This window comes from Apium graveolens, chromosome 1 (genome assembly GCF_009905375.1).
Source record: "Apium graveolens cultivar Ventura chromosome 1, ASM990537v1, whole genome shotgun sequence".
NCBI lineage: Eukaryota > Viridiplantae > Streptophyta > Magnoliopsida > Apiales > Apiaceae > Apium > Apium graveolens.
The window spans coordinates 157473075-157497761 of record NC_133647.1 but is presented as its reverse complement, the minus strand read 5'-3'; the positions used below and the strand labels follow the sequence as shown (position 1 = coordinate 157497761).

Below are 24687 nucleotides of genomic sequence, written 5' to 3'. Positions count from 1 at the left end.
GAACTGAACGCTGTTGAACAGCATGCCATCCGAGAGAAGCTAGTTCACTAACCTCTGATAGTACAGTCTCTGAACATCTTGCAATAGATTTAAATAACTCACCCTGAAATAGAAATAATATACACAATATAAATAATTTAAAAACAATTATAATCAAAAAATTGTGACTGTAATTTGTAATATTCGCAGCTACTGATATTGTTGATCCACTGCTTGATCCCCACGGGTCTGCAGATGATACATATGGGTTCTACATGACATCATGAAATACTAATAAAAACAATTTAAAAAGTGACATTCAAGTATATACTTACAACATATACATGAAGTGCACCCATCCGAGAATGAAATCTTCGAGTTCTCTGCATATACCAATCATAATATTCAGAAAATTCACTCTGACCGACAATAATATCTGATTCGCAAACATAATTCATTCGAGAATTCCAAAGAGTGATAGATGGTTGATGCTTCTGAACCCAATTAACCAATACTTTTCCTTGCAACGTAATCTTTGAAAGAGATATGTCCTAAGTCCAATCATGTATGAGGATTTAGGAATAACTTTTATATAATCTGTTTTGATTTTATTGATATTAATAAAAGACTAGTTTTGTTTTTATTGCGGGCTCTATCTATTTAAATATTTAAATAAGATATACCACAGTTTAGAGTAAAGCTTTTTATGGATTGTGATGAGATCATAATAATGAGACCTAAAAGATGATAACTCTAAACTTAAATAGTTCCTGGTCGTAGGATTACTAATTGGTAATTAATAATCCGCAAAGATCGGTACATACTATGCTTGCTTCATTATAAAGGATGTCTGTTCTCATAGACATTTGTGTGGTGACACTATAGCTAGTATGTAGGTGCTTATTATAGAATAAGTTCACTGAACATGACTCACACAGCTGAACAACTGATGGAGTTCACTCACGTGTCAGCAGTTGTTCACATAGTGATAGTTGTACAAGTATCCTTAGACTTGAGGTCATCATAATCATCTTGTGTACACTGAACTATGCTTTGGTTTAGTTCTTAGTCTCAAGGGACAATTATAAGGGCTCTACTAGGTATAGGAATTTGTACACGAAGATAGTGTATGATCAATAAAGGATCTACCCCTTCTAGTGTAGAAAGAGAATGTTCAATGCTGATCCACTTATGTTAGTTCAGGAATCTCTGGCCAGAGTGAATGAAATTAGAAAGGAGTTTCTAATTTATATTAAATAGAACTAAGCATAGTGAATGGGAAAGCAAGTGATTAAATAAGATAGGCTTGACACAAGTTCCATGCCTTGTATTTAATCGTGACATTGCAGGGTAGAAGGAATTAATTGTACGGTAACTACTCACTGAATAGGTTCTTGGTATTCTAAGCAGTGAATTCGTATATCCTGATAGTCGCGATATGCTGAGAAGTATCCCTCACGATGTAGAATAAATATGATTAATTAATTAATCATATTTAATGAATTAGAGAATTTATATAAATAATGATAAAATAGTTTTATTATTATTTATTTCTACTATCGGCTTAATATTGAACCTACAGGGTCACACCATAAAAGATAATGATTTACTGGTGGAGGAATTAATTAATAATGGCTGATAATTATTTATTTATGAAATAAATAATTAATTGGCAAATTTAATAATTGATTAAAATGAGATTTAATTGATTATAAATTAATTAAGAAAAGGTTCTTAATATTATTAATTAAGAATTTAATTTTTGAAAATTAAATCAAGTGAGAGAATTATTTCTAAAGAGTTTAGAAAAAGGATTAATAATTAAAAGGTGTTTTAATTATTAGTGAGAATAATAAAGGGTTAATAATAATAATAATATTTTATGGGAAAATTTTCAGCTGAAAATTTTGCCTATAAATATACTATTATAAACCCTATTTTTGCCTCAACCAAAAAGATTTAAAAAACCCTAATTCTCTCCATCTCCTCCTCCTTCATTACATCGTTTTCTTGGTGGATACTGGTGGAGTGCTTCACACTTGAGGAGCAGCTGCTAAGGATCTCCGTTCATCGTTCTTGGATCGCTATTAAAGACCTCCATCTTTCCATTAACGTAAAGTTTCTTAATGTAAACATACTGAACTACGAATTAAATATTATTTTTCGCATGGATCCTGCGGAGGGTTTCGATTTTTTTTAAGATTAAATTTACGTTTTCGCTGCGTTTATGTGCTAAAAACCCTTCAATCTTGTGGAGCTGACTCATATCTTCAGGGTGATCCGGAATATTCTGAAACATCCCAAATTGCTTCATGACACGGTTAGGCAGATGATGCTCAACAATAAAGATACATATCAGTGGGCCACTGTAACGCCATATAGCCTAACCCCTCAAGCAGTATGCTGGTAGTGAATCCAAGACATCCTGAGTGTAAGGCTGTCACTTAAAGTGTGAAGGACCTATATCATCCAAAATAACTCGATACACATGAAGAGTATCAGTTAGGCAGATGATGCTCAATAATAAAGATACATATCAGTGGGCCACAGTAACTCCATATAGCCTGACCCCTCAAGCAGTACGCTGGTAGTGAATCCAATACATCCTGAGTGTAAGGCTGCCACTTAAAGTGTAAATGACCTATATCATCCAAAATAACTCGATACACAGGAAGAGTACGTCCATTCTTCTCTGAAAATGAATGATGAACCAACCACCTATATAAAACATAAAACAAATTAAATACTTAGACACAAATAGACACAACATGTCCATATATATTCGAAGCAGATGTGATGTTAATATAATGGAGTATATGAATTGTTAACATGAACCAGACTATGTAAATTGTTATTGTGAAGCATGAAGCAGTTTATACAAATTACAAAGTCAAACGGGACTATTACAAAAATGCAAGTAATAAAAAGTTATAGTTAGAAATTAACCTCACTCTGTGCGGGCCTGCAAGCTGTCCAGCCCAGAACTCCTCATCAACTAATGAAATTTCAGTACGTATTGGAGCCATAGTCGGCAACCTCTCCCAAGCCCATAATTGTAATATTAAACATCCAGCAACCTCATCTATATCCAATCTGCAACTTTTTCACAACTCTCTATAGAGGAATGCAAGTATCGCAGCTCCCCAAGCGTACTTGCCACAAGAATGAAGATCGCGAAGATATGGAATCCACATAGAATGTACAAGACCACCCGAATGATCTGTAAACATAGATCCAGCGATAAGTTGTAACATATAAGATCTAGTATACTGAATCAAGTCTTCATCAGTGGCATTGTCATCCAACTGTTTTGGAATAAAAGACTCAAACCAACTAAGTTGTAGTCTAGCTCCATTAAATCGACTATTTCCAGGGCGATGACCGAACACCGATTCAACAACCTCAGGCCATTCCTCATCAGCAGTCAAATTAGCACCAATGACAGAGTCCCCGTCAACACACAACCCAGTAAGCACACTTACATCCTGAAGTGTGATATGATACTCTCCAACCGGCAGATGAAATGTATGAGTTTTCGGCCTCCATCTTTCCACAAGAGCGGAAATGAGACCCCAATTAAGCTGAAGTGAAGAAATCCTTGTAATGCCATGGAAACCAGTTGACTCCAACAACAGAAGCATTTTATGGTGCAATTCAGGAAGTCGGGACTGATTTGCTTTCTGACGACGACATCTTTGGGCATCTCTGCCACCTAATCTCCATACCTTTGTAGATCGGTGCTCAGACTGTAATGTTAACAAAGTAGGATCTCGAGGGCCTGTGTGACACCCCCGGCCCGGGATGACCTCAGTAACCCGACCCAGGGATGTCATTCTACTAAACAATCCAAAATATATCTCCATAATCTCAAGCTTGGCATAACAACATAACTTAAAGACATATTTAACCTTACATCAAAAGTCTTATATCATACGCCTCTAAAGGTTCAGAATACAAGTCTAATACAAAGTACATATTAAAATATTCTTTCAATTACATACTACTTCTACTTGAAAATCCAACCAAATCTAGTACTTCAATTCATCACATTTTTACCCTTGCCTGAATATCCTTCTCCAGAATTCTTTCCTGTAGAGTTAGTACATAAAAAGGGATGAGCCCATAAAGCTCAGTAAGCATATATCGCACAGTTCAACTGAGTTTTATTCACAAAACTTAATGAGCCAAATCAATATTTCATCAGAGTCATCAAAATATTTTCTCACATTCAAAATGAGTATGAGTATTCAAACACGTTCAATTCACAAGTTCACAAGTTCTACTAGTGGGGATCCCGGCCAGCTAAACAATTGGTTTAGCTTTACTTTCCAAAGGAAGCATCACAATTCATAGAATCAATGTAAGAATACTCATGTATCATCAGAAATCATCATAAATCATCACTAAAATATTCACCAAAACATTATAAATTATTCACAGTGAAGTGTACAGTATATACTTACAGTGCACCACGTTCTAGTCTAAATTAAATCTCAAGTCCAAACAACTTCGTTCCCTAAAATATAAATATTCACACATTTATTTATTTATTATTAGGTCACGTCTATATTTAGTCTCTACTTATTACTGATATAATCACAAACAATTAAATAAACTAATAATACAATTAAAAATAATTAACTCATAATAGGTTAGCAGACTTACCAAATATGGTAGGCTATGCTTCCTATTTTTAGTAAAGGTTGACGCTTGCACCTAAGCAACAGGGTGGTGTTTGCCTTAGCTCACATATTTTATTTAATTAGTAACTATGTCACTAGTTATATCCAGGAGAACATACTATCATGTTCTTGATGTGGTACAAAGACAAGGTAAAAAAAAACAAGAAATTTTTAGGAAAGCTAACAAGACGTCCAAGTGCTAAAGGATTCAAAAGAGATGTATGTCTTGCTAAGTTTAGCAATTTTTTATTAAATATAGCTCTGGTTCTTACTGTATTCTCAGTCTTCTTCTTTTATCTTTCCAATGCGGGTTGTGAGTTTTCTATTCTTTATACAAGCTGCTCTATACCACATTGAAAAGATAATGAAACCAATTTCCCTCCAATGTCTATATAAACACAACTTAGTTTTAGTTTTATGCTTAAGAAAGTTTAGAGCTTTCTCTTGGCTTTAATTTAGTCAATTTAATTCAATTTTAAAGTTTTAATGTAAATAGAAATAAATAAATTTCTCATAACCAATTAAAAGATGGGGCTTGAAGGTTAACAAAGACTTTACCAAGTCCCATATTGATAGGATATTAGAGATGTTATATCTCTCTTTCTATATTATGCTACGAAGCCAATATTAGTGGCTTGATTTTGGACTACATTTAGTCCCACATCGAGAAGGTATAAGAGATATCATTTTAGTTTCAGTATATAACTCAAGACTTACGCACAATTTGATTTGATAACAAGGTAAACTTGTCCCACATTGAAAAGATGTGAGCATCAGATTCCTACCTCAACTATATATTGAGGTTAAGCATTTGCCTATTAACTAAAAATGGAGTTTGGCTATTTGGCTAAGCTCGATTAATATTTGGCACGATTTGGCACGATAAATTTTGAGTCAAATATAGTTTAATATTTTATCTTGGGGCTTAATGAAAATTGAGACCCATCCCTTAGTCAAAAAATTTCTATTGGGTACCCATAATATATATAATTATAATAATTATTATTTTTTTTTATTTGGGGACCGAAAGTATATAAAAACTATCTTCGCTTAGTCAATTTTTTTTTATTTATGGGAGCCTTGATATCAAGGCAAACCAATATTTCACAATAATAGATTTTATAGAAGGAAAAGTATATTAATGCTCATCCAAATATACATAAATTACGTATTATTCAAATAAAATGGAGTCGGGATATTAGAGTCTGGATTTATATCCTATATGAATTACAAACAAACATATATCAAAATATTAAAAAATATAAACAACTTTCATCAGAGCGTGTAGGAGACATATAGTAACATTTTACATATACATAGTTCTAAGAATAAGGGCGAAAGGTACACCTAATTACAAGAGCCGGTTCATTTACTGTTCTATCATATTTACTTGTTCATTTATTTGTTCACGTGACTCAGTTTTGGAATTGTATCTGTTCTATTCATATTTAGATTTGTTTGTTCTCATATATAGAAATCTGATAATTGCTCTCTATGGAAAGACCTAAACAACAGCTTAATAACACACTTCAACACCAGAAGCAAATTAGTATTGTTACATTTTGTAGCCTATGCACTCTTGAAACCATGTTATAACTTCTTTAAAGCAACCAATCCTAAAATTCTAACTTAGAGAATTGACTTATTGCAAAGGTCAGCCAGTCGATGAAGATGAGTGGCCCAAAACAGCAAGCAGGGAGCATAAACCTTATATATCTATTTCATAATGTCTTTCTCACACTCTCTCTGCCTCACACACTCTATATCTCTCTTTGTCTACATGAAACTCTCTCAATAACAAAACAACATTATCATAAATTAATTCGCAAACTTACAAAAACAGCTAAAGCAGGTACCAAATTTAGATTACAAACAAGATTAATCACAAAACACACATACGTATATTTATATATTAGCAACATTAACAGCAAAGAGTATAAGAAAAATTATAAATAAAAACAGCATAAAGAAACATATACAGATATTTACAAGAATTAAGTGTATATACAAGATATTCCATAGCTGTTCCTCTTGAATTTGAAAGCCCTAATCACCAATTTTCCCCAATTTAATCGGCTCTGTATAACCTCTCTCTGCAATATTGTGTTCTTCGGGTCGGATGGAATGAAGTAAACGGTAAGCAAAAGGTTAAATTTGTAATTTCAGGTAAACGCATATATTATTACGTTGCTAAGTGATATAAAAGGCCAGCTTTGTGCACTGTGAGAATTTGGGCCCTTAGCTCAGATTTGTGATATTTTGGCCCTTTATTCCTAATTGAACAGAACCTTATACAATAATAGAGAAAAGGTTAATTAAATTGAACTATGCAAGGCCAAACTGATTAGATAGATAGACGACATTTTAGAGTAAAACAAAAGGTCTTTATTGATACTCATTCAAAATTGTGTGCTGGGCAACAAAGCAAATTTAATACAGATGATTTTTGGTAGCATTGCGTGACTATAACAGATATGTAGGTGCTACACGCCGAACAAAATAATGACTCGCCAGAGTAAGAAAGTGAATGATGCAGACAAGTGATGCTACTCCAAAGAATCTATCAGGTCTCTAAAATTAAACACAAGCCAATCAGCTTCTGCTGCCACGGCTTCTCGTAGTTGAACTCCAGCATAGCATATATACAAATCAGCGCCTCCAGGTTGACGAGCCTACAATGGATAAAAAATAGGATAATGGATAGACCAATAAGTGATCATTTAACATATAACATGGCAAGTAGTGGAATTAATATTTGTACAGGATTTAAGCAATCGCGTATAGTAAGAAAGTGCAAGAGCCAGCAACTTCTACTTTCTCCTGATAGGTCAATCACTTTAAACACAATTATTACTAACAAATGCACCTTCACTGACTTAAAATGCAGCTACCCTTTCCACCTTGGGAGGTCCATGACCAATTACATCATATCTCCCCGATATATATTCAAGCAAGAGAGTCGATGATACTAAAAGCATTTATGGTTTCTAAAACAGTACGAATCCAAGCAATAAGGACATGAATTGGAGTATTTTTATGTAACTTGCCGTAAGCATAATTCTCTCCTCACCTCAAGATCAGTGGCACCATCTCCAATCATGACTAGTGCTTTGTAACCATGAGCCTAGAAAGTTCATCAAACTTCTGTGTTAATTATAATCACCTAATAAATCATTTAGAGAACACTAATTCAAAAATGAAAGAGACCTTTCTTAGCTGTCGGACAGCAGTTGCTTTCCCACCACTTCTTGAAGTTGGCTCATCTTTATCGAATCCCAGAAACTCCCCAGCACTTCCAAATAGCAGTTGATTAGCAAAGATGTTCTCTGGTGGTATTCCAAGTATTGTTGCAACGGGCTTCACAGGAATTGTACAGTAAGAAACATTATATATGAACAAGTACAACTGCCTATATTATTCGATACATATCATTTAAGAACACAAAGAATTTTGACTTTCAGCTATTAGAGGTAAAACCTAAGCATAAGGCTTGCAATATCTAAAGCAACAACAAATGGAGCAACCTAGGATTTAAGGTCTTTCACAACTTCAGATTTGTTCACAGAGAAAAAAACATATTGACCCTTAATATTATAAAGCTTCGTAGTCGTAGTAATAAATTGTTGACATTACTAATACAAAAAGACAGGCACTAGGTTATTGCTCAAGAGCAAGGTAATTACCCTAAAAATTTAAACCGCAAAACTAACTTGAATGCTTAGCGAACACTGGAGAACAATGAGCTAGTAACATGAAGCTAGGAACACATAGGAATATACCTTGATAATCTAAACTGAAAATATGCAGAAATTTATAATCCGAGTGAAACTGAACAAAAATTAATTAGAAATGAAGCTTAACAGTTTCTTATGACAGGGTGTCACTTTAAACAGTGCTAGACAAACACTGATGCACAAGGATTTAAAAAGTTGGCAGGAGTTACATGTTTAATATAATCACGTTATGCAAGTTTTTTCGAGTCTATGGAACTTATAAGAAGATTTGTTACATCATCCAAGTCATACAATCCCTACAAGTACAGTACTAAATTTTGTTTTTGTTACTGAGATCATAGCTAGTTGTTAACTTTATGGGTTCCTATTAGCTCCATACATAAATATTCAGATTTCATTTGTCTCCTTCCATGTCTTTCCTACGCTATGTGGCATACTAGGCAAATCCTTGGACTCTATAATTTAAGTTGAAATAGTGTTCAACTGGTCATCACTTTGTTGAAGTCCACAACGAGAACCCGCCACTGAAAAGGCTGGTGGTATGAACTGTCCTTGTTAAGATCTCACATCTATGTAAATATTCTACCCTTCACCCAAATAAGAGGTTGGGATGCTAAGTTGGCTACTGTAAGCATGTTTTCGAAACAAATTAACTCGATATGCAAACTTACAGTCTAGTATCTCCGCATCTATGCAGACTTTCTAGATGCAGGCCATGAAGTTTTAGAATACAGACCAGCCCCTGACTATTCACAGATTACAGATCAGGCCCCAAGATTTCATCTTGGATCTCAGACATTTAATAGATTATGATTCAGTCCTATCAAATACTAAATTTTAAATTTTCACTCCTATTATGAAAGTGGTATTTGTTGGGCCACCCAACACCCGCACAAGATCAACACAGTCCATATAATTAAATGAATAGGCCTCTTTACAGTAAATCGGGGTTACACGACTCACACCTTTACTTACTATGTGGAACAAATTCTGGAACGAGATGTGGTGACTGCTTATGAAATGAACTGATCTGTTTTAAAATAAACTCTACCAAATAAAATCAAGCAAACCCAAAAGATATGAATCTATGTTCAAAAAATAGCAATAAGTAAAAATTATTAATGAAAACCCCTCCAATGTTAGATGAGTCCAGCTTATTTAATTGAGGGTAGAAAAAAAATCAATATAGTCTTATAAAGGTTCAAATCCACCAATAACAATCACAGGAAAAAAAGATGAATAATGTCAGCAAAACTAGAGAAATTCTTTCAAACAGAAACAACCACAATAACAACTCAAAATACCCAATCACAATCCAACTGTCCAGAAGACGCCTTGAATATCCCCAACAAGCTGTGGCAGTTGCAGCCAAATCGGACAACGTGTTCCCTTAATCAGACCACTTGACTGTAGAATGTACATGTGTACTCACAAATATGGCTTTGAGGCTGCTCTATTCTCTTTAAGGCTGCTCTATTTAATTCTGCCTACTTCCCCTTTTCCATGTAATTTTCCAAATTTTTTACTTTGCCCTAATTACTCTTAACCTAATATAAGAGCTAAAGTGGCCAAAAGAAATAACTAGAGATATTGGGTTTCACTTAGTAAAAAGAAAGAGATATTGGGTTTCATCCAAATAACCCAAAGTGGATGGACTCGGAACAAAATCCCCTTCCAGCCACTGCTAAGGAAGATATCATTTACTATATAATCACTTGGACCTCATCCCAGCAAGCGTATATATGGATCTATAATTCCTCATAATTGTGCATAACCTACTAATTATTTATGTAGTCGACACATCTTATAACATATAATAAAATAGCAGATGGGCTGACAAGTCATGTAGCAAGCACACTTTCATTTAGAGACGATTGGCTAAGTTGAATTTTCAAATTAATTAAATTAAAACCCAAAGAGCTTTTACAAGCACCAAAGACATACAGTAGATGCTTCGTTATAAAAACAATCAAACAGAGTAAAAATTTTAGTTCAAAAAGTTTTAAGCTTCCATTCACTATGTTGTGTACCAAGTGCCTAAGTCATAATGAGCAATTTCACCAAATTGCATGTAAGATCACAGGAGTATTGACGTTCTTACAAAAAGAGCACACACACACACACAAAATATTATATGTCAAGTCAGAAACATACATTAATCATTTGCCGAAAGCCTCCGGAGATCAAATATACATTGGTACCATTATCCCTCAGCTTACTGACCAATTCAGCTATGCCTGGGGAAATCCTACAGATTTAGAAGCAGACATCAAATCATGCACATATGTAACTTACACTGTCTATAAGGTTTTGAAAGTAACAACTCCCCCAGAGAATACAGTTACGTTGAAGTGTAGTCACTAGTATGTAAGTGTCGATAAAATTGAATATGATCCTCTAATTTTTAAAGGTAATTAATTTACTTATAGAGATGCCAAGATGCCCCACACCGTTGTGTAAAAATTTAACCAGAAAACCTATACATGCCGAAATAATTTAATAAACATATCAGATTACAATCATTGTGCAGACATCAAATGACCAATATTGAATCATAACTACAAAGTCAACGAAGTCTTTTATCATTCTATCTCCTGAAGCTTGGCAACATTTTTTTGTCTGGATTCAACATAAATTTTTGGGAAACCACGTGCAGTATATGAAGTCTTCTATTTTCTATTGAGTTTAGAGGCAACAAATTCAATCAACGCTTGAGGAGTCGGAGTGGAGATGAGAGGATTAGAAGAGAAAACATGGGAGTGGATGTAGATCTCGCTATCTACAAGCGGTCAATGCAAGTAAAGCTAGCCATTTTATTACACCAACTTTTAAGGAGCAACTCACAAGGAAAATGGAGTTGGAGATGAAAGCATTAAGAGAATAGTTGAGATATGGTGACTTTACTTGTCATAATCAGTAGATGCTAATAATTTGTTAGTGGATCAGTTTATTTCATCTTGATAAGCAAAGTACTGCCTTGGTGATGCAATTATTATGTGGTTATGTCATATGATATTATGTACATAAATCACAGGCGGCCAATTGAGTTAATAGTGATCTGGATATACATCATAAAATAAAACAAAACACAAAATATGTGCATTATAATAGAGTTAAATGAAGTTCACGTACTTCGGTGGCCTCGTCTCAAGAAAATCTTGTACTTGGCGCAGGGAAGGATTAAAGAGAGAAAGCCTAGCAGCTAATGCTTCCTCAAAAGGAACAGAACCGCTCATTGCCCTATCAAAAAGCCGAAGGAAAACATTTTAAATATGATATCCGATCAGTACAAGTACATTGTATGTTTAGTAGAAAGCTTCCCACCTAGCAGTCCATTCTGCAACAGCCTTACCGGCTCCACAAAATTCTGCAAGTTCATCAATGCCCTCATCCAAACACACTGTGCTATCAACATCGAAGCATACAGCATCGGCACTGCGCCATATCTTTAAAACCTCTACGAGTATATCAAAAACATATAAAGAACTATGTATTTTGATCCATAAGTTATATGTCATTTGACTATCCGTTTGAAAACTAGTAAGCTCGCATGATCAAATAGGGATGTATTAAAAATCTCTTTGCAGCATTCAAAATTTTCAAATTTAATTAGGGCACAAAACACAATCTTGAACATGGTGGATGACATTTTTAGCCTACCAAAATAACCCTGTGCATAATAAGGTCCCAGGGACAAGGAAAGATTATGGCACAACCCGCTTAATCTTGAACATGGTTGATGGCATGTCTAGGCTACCAAAATAACCCAGTGCATATTAAGGTTCCAGGGGCAAGGAGCGGTAAGGGCCGTGGAAATGCAAGTGGGAAAATAGAATAGTACAATGTGGGTAAGGTCAGTTGATATTAAAATTCACCACTCAAACTTTTTACAGCTTCTTTTCATATCCATATCTTCTAATTAATATTTCGAACTGTAGAAATATTGGTAAATATCCTAAATTGATTTGTATATATTCTAATTAATATTTCTTTTTACAGTACTTAATGAAGGAATATTGGTAAATATCCTATATTGATTTGTATATATTCTAATAGCTGATAATTAGGATAGTGAATCATGTGTTCACTGATTTTCAGGATCTAGATTAGCACTTTTACCTAGAATAAGCTGTGATAGAGTATGTATAAATAGTCGGTGATTTGTGTACTTCAAATAAAAGAAAAGGATATTTATTCCTACCAAACCTGAGACTCATACAAAACTACATGGTATTAGAGCTTTGGTAATCAGCTCTTTTCCAGGAAATTCTGGGCTTCACTATACACTTTTCGGCTCAGTTTTTTTTTCAATCTCGCTTCAAAAAACATAATTCTGGTTGCTTCAACCAAAATTTTCATATAAATGGCTCTTAAATCAGCCAATCTCATATATCAATCAGCTTCTATTGTCACCGACGATTATGACAAAACCAAACATGTCTCAGATGATGAAATCAATACAACTTCGACATCACCTGGACAGTTTATGCAGCAGCTGACGGATTCAAATCGAACCTCGAACAAGGCTAATGTCATTGCAACATGTCATCCAAGAACTATGCCTCGTACATATATTGCAACCTCCAACAGCGGTACTTGGATAGTTGACTCGGGTGCTTCTGATCACATGACAAGTGATATTCAAGTCTTCAACACCTTCAAACCATGTGCAGATTCAGATTCCCACACAGTCATAACTGCCGATGGATCTCTCTCAAGAGTGATAGGAACTGGCTCTGTAACGTTATCAAACAATCTTCATCTCAAATCTGTTTTATTTGTCCCGGCATTAAGTTGCAATCTTCTTTCAATAAGCAAACTTGCTCGAGATATGAATTGTATAATCAAGTTCTATCAAAATCATTGTGAATTTCAGGTTGAGGGCTCGGACAAGGTGTTTGGTAGTGCTGAAATGCATGATGGGCTCTATATTCTCAAGGATTCTCATACATCTAAACAGGAGAAATCAACTTCCGGTAAAAATTCTAATTCGGTATTCAATTCTGTTGCTGTTTCAAATGAAAATCAGATCATGATGTGGCATTTTCGCCTTGGACATCCAAGTTTTGGTTATCTTGAAAGGTTGTTCCCTCATTTATTTGTCCACAAAAAATCAAAATTCTTTCATTGTGAAGTTTGTCAACTTGCTAAACACACTCGAAACTCGTATCCTAGTGTTCCTTATAAACCTTCACGGCCTTTCTTAATTATACATAGTGATATTTGGGGACCCTCTCGAGTAACTAATATCAATGGATCTAGATGGTTTATATCCTTTATTGATGATCACACTAGGACAACATGGACATTTCTTATGAAAGAAAAATCTGAGACTGCATCTATCTTCAAAAGTTTTCATTCCATGATTCAAAATCAATTCAAACAAAAAATCCAAATTCTGAAAACCGACAATGGAAGGGAATATTTTAACTCCATTCTTGGTCCGTACTTATTAGATATTAGTTCATGTGTTAATACTCCACAACAAAATGGAGTAGCCGAAAGGAAAAATAGACATCTTCTTGAAGTTTCGAGATCAATCATGTTTACAAATCATGTTCCTAAACATTTTTGGGGGGAAGCTATACTCACATCAACCTATCTTATAAATCGTATGCCTAGTAGAGTATTACAATTCATAACCCCGAGAAATTTGTTAGAAGACACATTTCCTCATATTCCATCTTTCTCCTCAAATCTTCCATTGAGAATATTTGGATGTACGTCATTTGTCCATATTTATGATCATAAACGAAAAAAACTTGATCCAAAGTCTCACAAGTGTGTCTTTATTGGGTATTCAAATAGTCAAAAAGGATACAAGTGTTACTCTCCCGTAACGAGAAGAGTCAATCACACTATGGATGTCACCTTTTTTGAACATCAATCTTTCGTTCCCACGCCTGCTATTCAAGGAGAGTGTTCACATGAAAATCAGTTACGAGAAATATTCAATCATAGCACATTTTCTCAATCTGATTTCTGGACACATGAACATCAAAACATATATTTGTCTATCCATCCAAATTCATCAAAATCAACCGAGTTTTCTCCACCTTTTTTGCCTATACAAGCCAATCTCAATCCTCTAAACACACCTGATATGTCCTCAGCACAACCTATAATCAGTCCGAACTCAGTTTTGTCTTCAGAAAATCCAAATGTTTCTTCAAACATAACACCACTTCAAACTGAGAAATCATGTGAGAAAGGTAACAAAGAATTACTTGTTTACAGTAGAAGAAAACCCGGAAATATAGAGGTCAATATGCAAGACAAGAACTGTTTAGACATTAATCAAAGCCCTCCTGACCAGGAAAATCTTAAAGGTAAAGATTCTATAAGTCATGAGTTAGTCTCTCTTGCTATTGATGATCTTGATTTACCTATTGCTCATCGAAAAGTTGTTAGAAGTTGTACTAATCATCCTATTAAAAAATATGTTGCTTACGGGAAATTAACACCTATGTATAGATCTTTTGTCTCTTCTCTTGATCGTGCTCAGATACCCAATAACATTCATGAAGCCTTAAAAGATCCTAAATGGAAAATGGCTGTACAGGAAGAAATTAATGCTTTGGAGAAAAATAGTACTTGGGTTCTCACTCAAATTCCTCAAGGAAAGCGGACTGTTGGTTGTAAATGGATATTCACCATCAAGTATAATTCAGACGGGAGTATTAACAGATACAAGGCTCGATTGGTTGCCAAAGGATTCACTCAATCATATGGTGTTGACTATCAGGAGACATTTGCTCCGGTTGCAAAACTTAATACCGTAAGATTTTTGTTATCACTTGCGGTAAATTGTGATTGGCCTTTACATCAGTTGGATGTAAAAAATGCTTTTCTCAATGGGGATCTCAAAGAAGAAGTATACATGGACATTCCTCCTGTAATGAAGAAACCTTACAATGGGCGATTGGTATGCAGGATTATTAAAACTATCTATGGCTTAAAACAATCTCCTAGAGAATGGTTTGGAAAGTTCTCAAATTCACTTATTAAGCATGGATATACTCAATGTCAGGCAGATCATACCATGTTCGTCAAGTTCTCGTCAACGGGAATAAAGGCAATTCTCATTGTTTATGTAGATGACATAATCATAACTGGAGATGACACGGATGAAATTTCGAAACTCAAAAGACTTCTTGCCTTGGAATTTGAAATTAAAGATCTCTGACCCCCCAAATATTTTCTTGGTATGGAAGTAGCTCGATCAAAAGACGGGATTGTTCTATCTCAACGAAAATATATTTTAGATCTTCTTAAAGAAACTGAAATGTTAGGGTGTAAACCAATTGACACCCCAATGGATCCAAACTTAAGGGTAAATCGAATTAAGGATTCAACTCCGGTAGAAAGGGGGAATTACCAAAGGCTAGTGGGAAAACTACTATATCTCTCTCATACAAGGCCTAATATTGCCTACCCTGTCAGCGTGATGAGTCAATACATGTACAATCCTTGTGAGGAGCACTTGGACGCAGTTTATCGTATTCTGAGATATTTGAAAATGACACCAGGTCTCGGATTGTATTTCAGAAAACATAATGATCGAGACATGAAGATTTACACGGATTCTAGTTGGGGTGGAGAGCTGACTGAAAGGCGATCAACCAGTGGTTATTGCACCTATGTATGGGGCAATTTAGTCACTTGGCGAAGAAAAAGCAATCCGTGGTCTCAAGAAGTAGTGCAGAGGCAGAATATCGAGCTTTGGCCTTGGGTATTTGTGAAGGGATGTGGATCAAAAGGCTGATGAAAGAATTGAGGTGTGACTCTCAAAATCCCTTTAAAGTGTACACTGACAGTACATCTGCAATAGACATTGCTAAAGACCCGGTTCAACATGATCGAACTAAACATATTGAAATAGACCGACACTTCATTTATGAGAAATTAAATTCGAAGTTAGTTGAGCTCAACTACATTTCAACAAAGAAGCAAATCGCTGACATCTTTACAAAGGCATTGCCAAGATCGAGTTTTGAAGAATTTATTTCCAAGCTGAATTTGAATAACATATACAACACAGCTTGAGGGGGAGTGTAGAAATATCAGTACTTAATGAAGGAATATTGGTAAATATCCTATATTGATTTGTATATATTCTAATAGCTGATAATTAGGATAGTGAATCATGTATTCACTGATTTTCAGGATCTAGATTAGCACTTTTACCTAGAATAAGCTGTGATAGAGTATGTATAAATAGTGGGTGACTTGTGTACTTCAAATAAAAGAAAAGGATATTTATTCCTACCAAACCTGAGATTCATACAAAACTACACCAACTTTAACAATTCGAATAAGTTGAAGTATAAGCTGCATAACCATAATTCGTTTAACTCGAGTTTATAACAGCATAATTTTGTATATATAAAACCAAGACGAGAAATGAATAGTAGTATTCATCAAGCATACAAATAAACACACACACACTTAACAAGAAAAACAAAAGCATCAATCCTGCATTAATTATATACCTTTAGATGGCAAAGTATTGTCGAACCGGTCCATTGTGGAGGCTTGAGCAGATTGAAAGGAAGCAGAAACTACCAAATTCGAGAATTTCGACCTACTAGTACTAATTACTCCAACCGATGATTTTACACAAACTCTACTTACAAGATTTGGGATAAATAAATGGTTTTCTTGTCTCCTACAATTAACATGAAAAGGGTTGATTCTTCCAGTACCCACCAATGCTTCCATAATACTAATCTGCTACAAATTAAAATAAAAAAAAAAACAAAAACTTTAAAATTTAACCCTTTGAGTAAATATAAGATTCAAGAAACATGAAGTAAAACTAAATTTATATCTTGTAAACAATCATAAATATACATAAACAGATTCATCATGGATAACAACCAGTATTGTAGAGAAATTAAAATGTTGTTGAGATCTAATAAAACATGAACAGAGACAAGTAAAGTAAGAGAAGTACCTGTTTGTCGGAAAATTTGTTTAGATTTTGTGAAACAAATGAATGCCCAGGTGAACGTGAAACATACACTTACAATATATGCAACACGCACGCACGCACGCACGCACGCACATATAGAATCTGATACTATTACAGTATTACCTCCCCAACAACCCCCTATGTGTTTTCACTTTTCCTCTTCCATTCCCATTTTTGCTCCGTTTTTTTAAGAATGTCTCAACTGCAATTTTAAAAAGAGAAATGTATTTTAATGATGAAAATTAGTTATTTTTTTAATGAATTTTTGTAATTATACACTGCTAGTGAGATTTTACATGGCTGGGTAAAAAACTTCCCTACCGAAACCTCTCAAAATCACGTTATTTATATTTTTCTCGTAAATTTAACCGTACGAGTCGAAATATTATGCAAAAATAAGTTAGTGTGCAAAATTTTTAAAAAATTTACCGTGAAGAATTTTGCTATTTTAACATTTTATTTTATATATTATCTATCTTATGAATGTAAAGACCTAGATTTTGTATGTTGTTTTAAATTAAATATTGTAGGATATATAAATTTAATTTTTCATGTAATATAGCATACTAACTAATTTTTACGTAATTTTTTAATCCGTACGGTCGGATGTCCAAAAAAATTGTTAAAAATAGGAATTTTAAAAATATTTTGGTAGAAAAATTTTCAACCCGCACGCATTTATACTAAAATAAAATATATTGCCACGTAAGTAGGAGCATTAAACTCACCCAAAATAATAAACTTTCATGTTTATAAATATGATAGGTAAAATATTTCACCTCTTCACCCTCATTGTATATAGATTTAGATATTTGTTTTTGACAAAGATTAATTTATTATTAATAAATCATTATTAATCATTATGAGAGTGACCTAGTAATATCACCCAAGGTTTTAAGAAAAGAATAACATAACGACTAAAAATAATTACTAGAATCAAAAGTCATTCGCCAGTGATTATACTGACCTTAAAATCCAATTGGATAATTCTGAATCATTTTTAGAAAAATCAGTTTTCTTATTCTAATTGAGTTGACCACTAACACTTCTAAATCATTTACAATCCCCGGCCACTCAGAGAAATATTTCTGGGAAGTTTAACATTAGCAACTAGATGTGAAATTCTAAAGAAAATGAGTGTGATAGAGTAAGCGGAGAAAAATGAGTGAATCTGAGTGACAGGGTTACAACTCCACAACAAAGGAAAGGTAGAAATTTAACATTGTTCCAAGTCGAAAATCCTTTGATGTTCAAGAGGACGGATCAAACTACTTTCCACATGCTTTAGATGATTTAAGAAATCGCTGAGCAGCATCCAGACTCAATTCTTCGTAAACCTACAAGAAGCGGATGAGTTACTATCTTTGTAAAGGTCCTGGTAGCAAAATATATTTGCATATGTTTATATAATAGACCAAGATCATACAAGTTTCTTGTGAACAAGCTGGAATCCCTTGCAAAATCTGTCAGCCTCTGCTGCACCAAGCTGTATACATGAAATGATAAATATATTGAGATTTCTAAGTAATAGCCTTCAACCTAGAATAGTTTAAAATGAAACTCGGAACTTCTATTTCTAAACCTGCCCCATTTAAATTGAACACAAAAAAGTCCTTTCTTGGAGGGTACAGGGCAGAATTTAGGGACATTTTATGTGGGCAACTGAAGAAAAAGAATACAACATATGTTTCCAGAACCAAGTATTGAGGACTCGATATCCTAAATTTCCTATATTTGAAAATTTAAGGATTCTTAAAATGGATCCAGATTGGAAAGCCACAGGAGCATAATACAATTTTTTTCACATAATCTCATAGTTGTCCACATGATTAAAAATATTATCTACTATGAATCAATCAGACACTTTATTATGAGAAATTCATAATACAAAATTAAATATATGAAACCAAAATAAGTTATCCAGGGACCTTTCTTTTGCTGTCTACCAAGTAACAAGTCACGAGATATATTAGATTTTATCTCAAACTAAATTGGTGCAAGCGCAAGAAGCTTCCGACTTCAAGATACCGGATCAGACTATGATATGATATCCATACCCGTGCCGTGCCCTTACGATACAGGTACTATACTTGTAATGCATAAAGGGACCATGGGGCTTACAAACTACCTGGATGCCTAGGCAGTATGCCGCTCACCTAGGAGGCGTTCAGCTATATATACATGCATATAAATTATAAAATATTACAAACACATTTTCCTTATATTTAATAATAATTTTATTAATAACTAAGTATTTGTTTTGCTTAAACTAAACAAATTAATCAACCTTTTAATTTTGAGACACTTGTTTTCTATGTAACAGTTCAATTGTAATGGCACAAATTTATGAAGTTTACTACTGAAAGACACATTGGAATGATAATAAGCAAAGTCAAATTATATATTACGGCAATATTCAACATACATAGCTGAAAGCACTATTCTCCGTAGCAATGCTTAATTTAGATAAGAACAAAATAATAGTATGGAGTCCAAGCGCGTGATTTACACCGCTGATGCACTGCAAACTCAATTTCTTAAAAAATTCATGGAGGGCTTCGACATGAATTATAAATATTGACTTCTACTCTACAGATGGACAATATTATTTATTAAACAGAAAACAAAAACAATAACTCACGTTATCATAATTTCTTAAGCATCTAACAAATTTGGTGGCAAGACATTATTCCAAACCCTTGGAGTGAATACTTCTATATAGATGAGGAGAGGACATGACCAATCATAAAGATACGCTAGTAAGAAGGAATTAAGGACGCTGTATAGTGTAGACGCCCATTGAGCAACACATATTCATCAAACAATCATGCATTGGCAGGACCCAAATAGACTAAATATTGTGTATTGAGCAACAGTGTATTGACACTGTTATATATCAAATGGAATATGGCAACAATAATCAATCATACCTTTTTTGCAGCAGCCAACCTTAGCTTCTCCCAAAATCCATCTGAAACCAAACACCAGAACAGGCATATTGTGTTTACATTCTAACAAATATCAAATACCGACTGAAAACACCAATTTTGCATACTCAATTTTTGCTATCTCCTGATTATAATTTTTTTTCCATAAAATGTAAGAATGTAACATGTTGATGAGCTTCAGCAGAAGAATTAAAAATTATGCTAGAAAGATTACATATCATCTGGTAAACACAATATCATTTACATTTTTTGTTCTAAGAATTTTGGTCAATCTTACATTAATTTTTGATGCCCCAATATATATTAATTTTTTTATATCAATGCTTACCATGTTCTTCATTTCTATTAATATCAATATCCTTGTTTGACTCTGAATCCCATGCATCCTGCCAATCATCTACCTGATGAATTTTAATTATATAAGTATGCTAAGCTAGAAAGTCACAATAAACACATGGACACACACACACACACAAATCACCTGCTCATTCTGGATTGTGCGTGAAGTTTCTCGTGCTGATGTTTCTGAGTCGGCCTGAATTAATGAATCAGGAATTCAAACAAGCAAACAGAAAAAATTATTGCACCATGTATATGACAAGTGAGTCGGAAACAACTGTTAGGTGCTGTACATTTTAAATATGACATGATTGTAAAAGAAGAATAAAGATAAGAGTACAGTAACCAAAATGTTCAAATTGTAGGATTAAAAACATGTTAGAAACATCAAAATCGATAATATTATCCAATATATAAAAACTCTGCATAATTATTACAATCCATGATGCACCTACACAAACTATGTTTGCTGGATCTGATATATAACAGAACAAGTGAAGCCCAACTCATTCTTAATCAACAATTCAACATTATTACTTGGTGCATCAAATTACAAAACTGTGTGATGAGCATGACATCTAAAACTCATAGGTTGGATTCTGTTTTGATTAATTAAAGACCTAACTCCCTATTGTAATTACTGGTCTGCAATCCTGTATCTCTTGGGACATTTAATTTTAAGCACTTGACCCAACTCTACAATTTTAAACCTAGATCTGGATCTCAAAAAGAACTTAGTATTCTATCTATCCAAGATACTGCACAGGTTGTTACATTGGCATAATCAGTAATGACCATGATCACATAACTTTTATTTCTATATTAAAAAACAAATTACCACAGAATAGGTGACAGGCAACTGCCTAACTGGTAATGACATAATAATGAAATAGTAAAGAGAATCTTAAGAACACGATTCTATTCGTAATATAGAAGAAACTAGTATTCTTTAGGGATGGAAATATCGTTTCTGATACATGTTAACATATAACAGATATAAACCCCATCTATGCCTAATCGTGTCATATCAGTGACAGAAGGCCTCTATCTTTTAAAATTTATTCAATTTCTCTTCTCATGGTCCTTCTCCCAATTATCAGCTTCCGATAAATAGTAGTCCACCTAAACCTATTCTACTACACAAACATATTATATCACTAACTGATATCAATTTATTCATTTATGATGAAAAACAAACAATTGCGACAAAGTTAGAGTCAGCAAAAAAGCTTAAATACTAGAGCTAAATCTAATTAAAGATCCAACGGACAAAAAACTATAATACAAGCTCGTAATTCATATACGAGACCTAAACAATTATTCGAAACGAAAAAGGTTCCCCAAACCCCTAACCTAGCTACCACGAAATTATCAGCATAACTGAATCAAATTGAGGATGTTGCAAAATATGGACATATATAGAGCTTAAAAATTGAGGATTATAAAAAACAAGAGGGACAAGTTAAGTTAGAGAATCGCAATGGAGAAATAAATATACATATGAAATTAGATTAAGTAAAAGAGGCTCGAGAAAAATTACAATGGAGATTACCCGATAGTTACGAGATCTGACGACGGGAAAAAGGTGAAGAATTTGACGAAATTCATATTCTTCCATACTGTATTTGTACCAGGACGACTACACTCAACTCTGCACTCCGCCTCAATCTTGTATCTACTATATGATATTTTGGAGCACAATTTATTTATTTTTTTGAAAATTAATTTATTTAAGAAAAGATACCATTTTTAATTTAATTTAAACTTTTTTCTTTTTGGGTCTTTTGAACCTCCAAATATCACTATTTTAATACAAATGACTCTTAATGTCACTTCCCGCAACAGATACTCTAAATCTCACTGTAAAACAACAATTCGTTTAACATTTTATACTTAAACCAAAAACTCAGTTGCGTTTTCAACCTTTTTAATTATTTAATAAAAGGCAAAACACAACCTCGTATTGCGTTACTCTTTTTTGATTATTTTTAATAAAACTAAAAACACAATTTGAGAAAATGTTTTTGGGTTCAAAATGAAGGATGTAGTTCCGTTTTTTGTTTTTTATTACAACGCAAGTTAGGATTTGGTTTTCAGCACTACATTGTCTTTTTTAATTTATTTTTTATTACCTTTTTATCCAAAATACTAGATAATATTGTGTTTTAAGCTTGTTTGTATTTTATACATATATATAATTATTTTAATATTTTTAAACTCAAACTGAGGATTAGCAAATTCTAAAATATTAAGAAGTGTTAATAATTAGAGTTTTTTTTATGTCAAACAGAATCTGATTTAGGGCCTAAACACTAAATCAGTGTAGTTTTTACTAATTTATTTTTTAAATAATTTAAAATCCAAAAGTGAGTGGTGAATTCTAAAATGTTAAAATATTTAAATGTGATTTACCTTGATTCACGTGGTTTGCAGAACCCGTAGTGTTTACCCAGTGCGCACCCAAAGGATAGCGGCGGGTTAGCTATGATAAAAAAATCCTAAAATATTAAAAATTGTTAATTATATGTATTTTTATTCATTTTTTAGTATTTCTAAAATTTAAAAGAGAATTATTAAACCATACAAAATTAAAAATTGTTGAATCATGATCCACGCTTGAATTTAAAAAAATAATTTAAAATTTTAATGATTTTGAAACCCAATAATAAAGTATGATAATATAAAAGATTAATTAAAAATGAATGAAAACTTATTTTTAAGTTGTGTTTTATTGTTGAACACGTAACATCAAGTGTTGTTTATGGTCTCAAAATATTACATAAAAATTATGTAATAAATTAAAAAAGGAAAAAAAAGAATGTGTTGAAAACGTGGCACGTGATTTCAGTTTAGGTTATAAAGTTACGTTTAAGGCTATCTTTTCAGAAAATGACATTGAGGGTCATTTGTTTCATTGATATTTGGGGACTTATTTCTTTCTTTCATAGGATACTCATTTGTTAAATTTGTAACAAGATGCATGTATCACGGTATATTTAATCGATATTTTTGACCATCATCCATACACAAAAGCATAACATGATGAGTATATTAATTATTTTGAAAAATATCTCGCACTATATATTTTTATTGTTTTCCACAAGTACAAAAAATTAAAATTTATACTGTTATAATATGAACCAAAAGTGATTGTCAAATTGGTGTTAATGTTTGTGCATCTGGATGGAGAAAAGTTGCGCTACACTTACCAATACACGGAGCAAGAAATATGGCTCTAAGTTAATTGGGAATATGCATGTAATTTTTTGTATCCATGTAAACATAATTAATTGTTCTCGCTTTAATGTGTCATGCTGTTATATTATATTTTAAATATTTATTTTACATTCAGGATGACAAATCTTGCAAAATTAAAGTCTGTTGCATTGGATGTGTCTGGGGATAATTATCTATGTTCAGTGCTCAATGCGAAATTACACCTTAGTGCTAACGGACTAAAGTATACCATAGAATCTGGAAAAACCCCAACCATTGAACAAAATGCCAAAGCTGTCATTTTTCTTAGGCACTACATCCATGAAAATTTGAAATCTGAATACCTAACTATCAAAAATCCACGTACCCTTTGGACCAATCTCAAAATAGGTTTGATCACCAAAAACTTGTCCATTTGCCTCATGCCCGTTACGACTAGATAAAATAAGGTTGTAAGATTTTAAATATGTTGCTGAGTATAATTCTGCCTTGTTCAAAATGCTCAAAACTGATCTTGTGTGGTGAAAATATTATTGATGCTGACATGATAAGAAAAACCCTCTCAACCTTTCACCCCAATACTATGATTCTGGCACAACAGTACATGGAGCGCAAATTTCAGAAGAATAGCAAGCTGATATCTCTTCTTCTTGTCGCTGAAAAGAATAATGAGTTGTTACTGAAAAATTATCTGATACTTCCCACAGGCTCTACCCAGTTACCTGAATAACACATCATCCCAGAAGAATGAGCGTGAGTATGGGCATAGAGGAGGACGAAGTTACGGATGAAATCGTGGGCATGAAAACTTTGGA

At 33.5% G+C, this 24687-nt stretch overlaps 2 protein-coding genes across 4 annotated transcripts; both read right to left on the bottom strand.

The window, feature by feature from the left end:
* Nucleotides 1-6668: 6668 nt before the first annotated feature.
* Nucleotides 6669-17556, bottom strand: LOC141668674 (phosphoserine phosphatase, chloroplastic). 2 transcript variants are annotated; one of them, XM_074475666.1, is made up of 8 exons: nt 17352-17556; nt 16888-17125; nt 11720-11852; nt 11528-11635; nt 10550-10643; nt 7869-8018; nt 7732-7785; nt 6669-7333 (listed from the first exon to the last, which is right to left on the bottom strand). In XM_074475666.1, exons 2-8 carry the CDS (start codon nt 17114-17116, stop codon nt 7208-7210), a joined length of 894 nt encoding a protein of 297 aa, XP_074331767.1. In that variant the 5' UTR covers nt 17117-17125; nt 17352-17556; the 3' UTR covers nt 6669-7207. The 2 variants fall into 2 exon arrangements, with proteins under 2 accessions (XP_074331767.1, XP_074331759.1); XM_074475658.1 differs by having other exon boundaries at nt 7020-7333; nt 16888-17128.
* Nucleotides 17557-18454: 898 nt separating this feature from the next.
* LOC141668661 (uncharacterized) lies at nt 18455-22364 on the bottom strand. 2 transcript variants are annotated; one of them, XM_074475643.1, is made up of 6 exons: nt 22209-22364; nt 20799-20852; nt 20646-20718; nt 20300-20340; nt 18796-18855; nt 18455-18706 (listed from the first exon to the last, which is right to left on the bottom strand). In XM_074475643.1, exons 1-6 carry the CDS (start codon nt 22272-22274, stop codon nt 18638-18640), a joined length of 363 nt encoding a protein of 120 aa, XP_074331744.1. In that variant the 5' UTR covers nt 22275-22364; the 3' UTR covers nt 18455-18637. The 2 variants fall into 2 exon arrangements, with proteins under 2 accessions (XP_074331744.1, XP_074331737.1); XM_074475636.1 differs by having other exon boundaries at nt 22197-22331.
* Between the last annotated feature and the right edge of the window lie 2323 nt (nt 22365-24687).

What these genes read in the sequence shown, in the direction of transcription:
- LOC141668674 (XM_074475666.1), bottom strand. Translation starts at nt 17,116, where the DNA reads ATGGAAGCATTGGTGGGTACTGGAAGAATCAACCCTTTTCATGTTAAT. An exon ending in CAATACTTTGCCATCTAAAG is followed by an intron (nt 11,853 to 16,887) that starts GTATATAATTAA and finishes ATATACTCGTAG; the next exon opens with AGGTTTTAAAGATATGGCGC. An exon ending in GCTTTCGGCAAATGATTAAT is followed by an intron (nt 8,019 to 10,549) that starts GTATGTTTCTGA and finishes ATTCCTGTGAAG; the next exon opens with CCCGTTGCAACAATACTTGG.
- LOC141668661 (XM_074475636.1), bottom strand. Translation starts at nt 22,274, where the DNA reads ATGGAAGAATATGAATTTCGTCAAATTCTTCACCTTTTTCCCGTCGTC. An exon ending in TAATAGAAATGAAGAACATG is followed by an intron (nt 20,341 to 20,645) that starts GTAAGCATTGAT and finishes GTTTGGTTTCAG; the next exon opens with ATGGATTTTGGGAGAAGCTA. An exon ending in GGTTGGCTGCTGCAAAAAAG is followed by an intron (nt 18,856 to 20,299) that starts GTATGATTGATT and finishes TCATGTATACAG; the next exon opens with CTTGGTGCAGCAGAGGCTGA.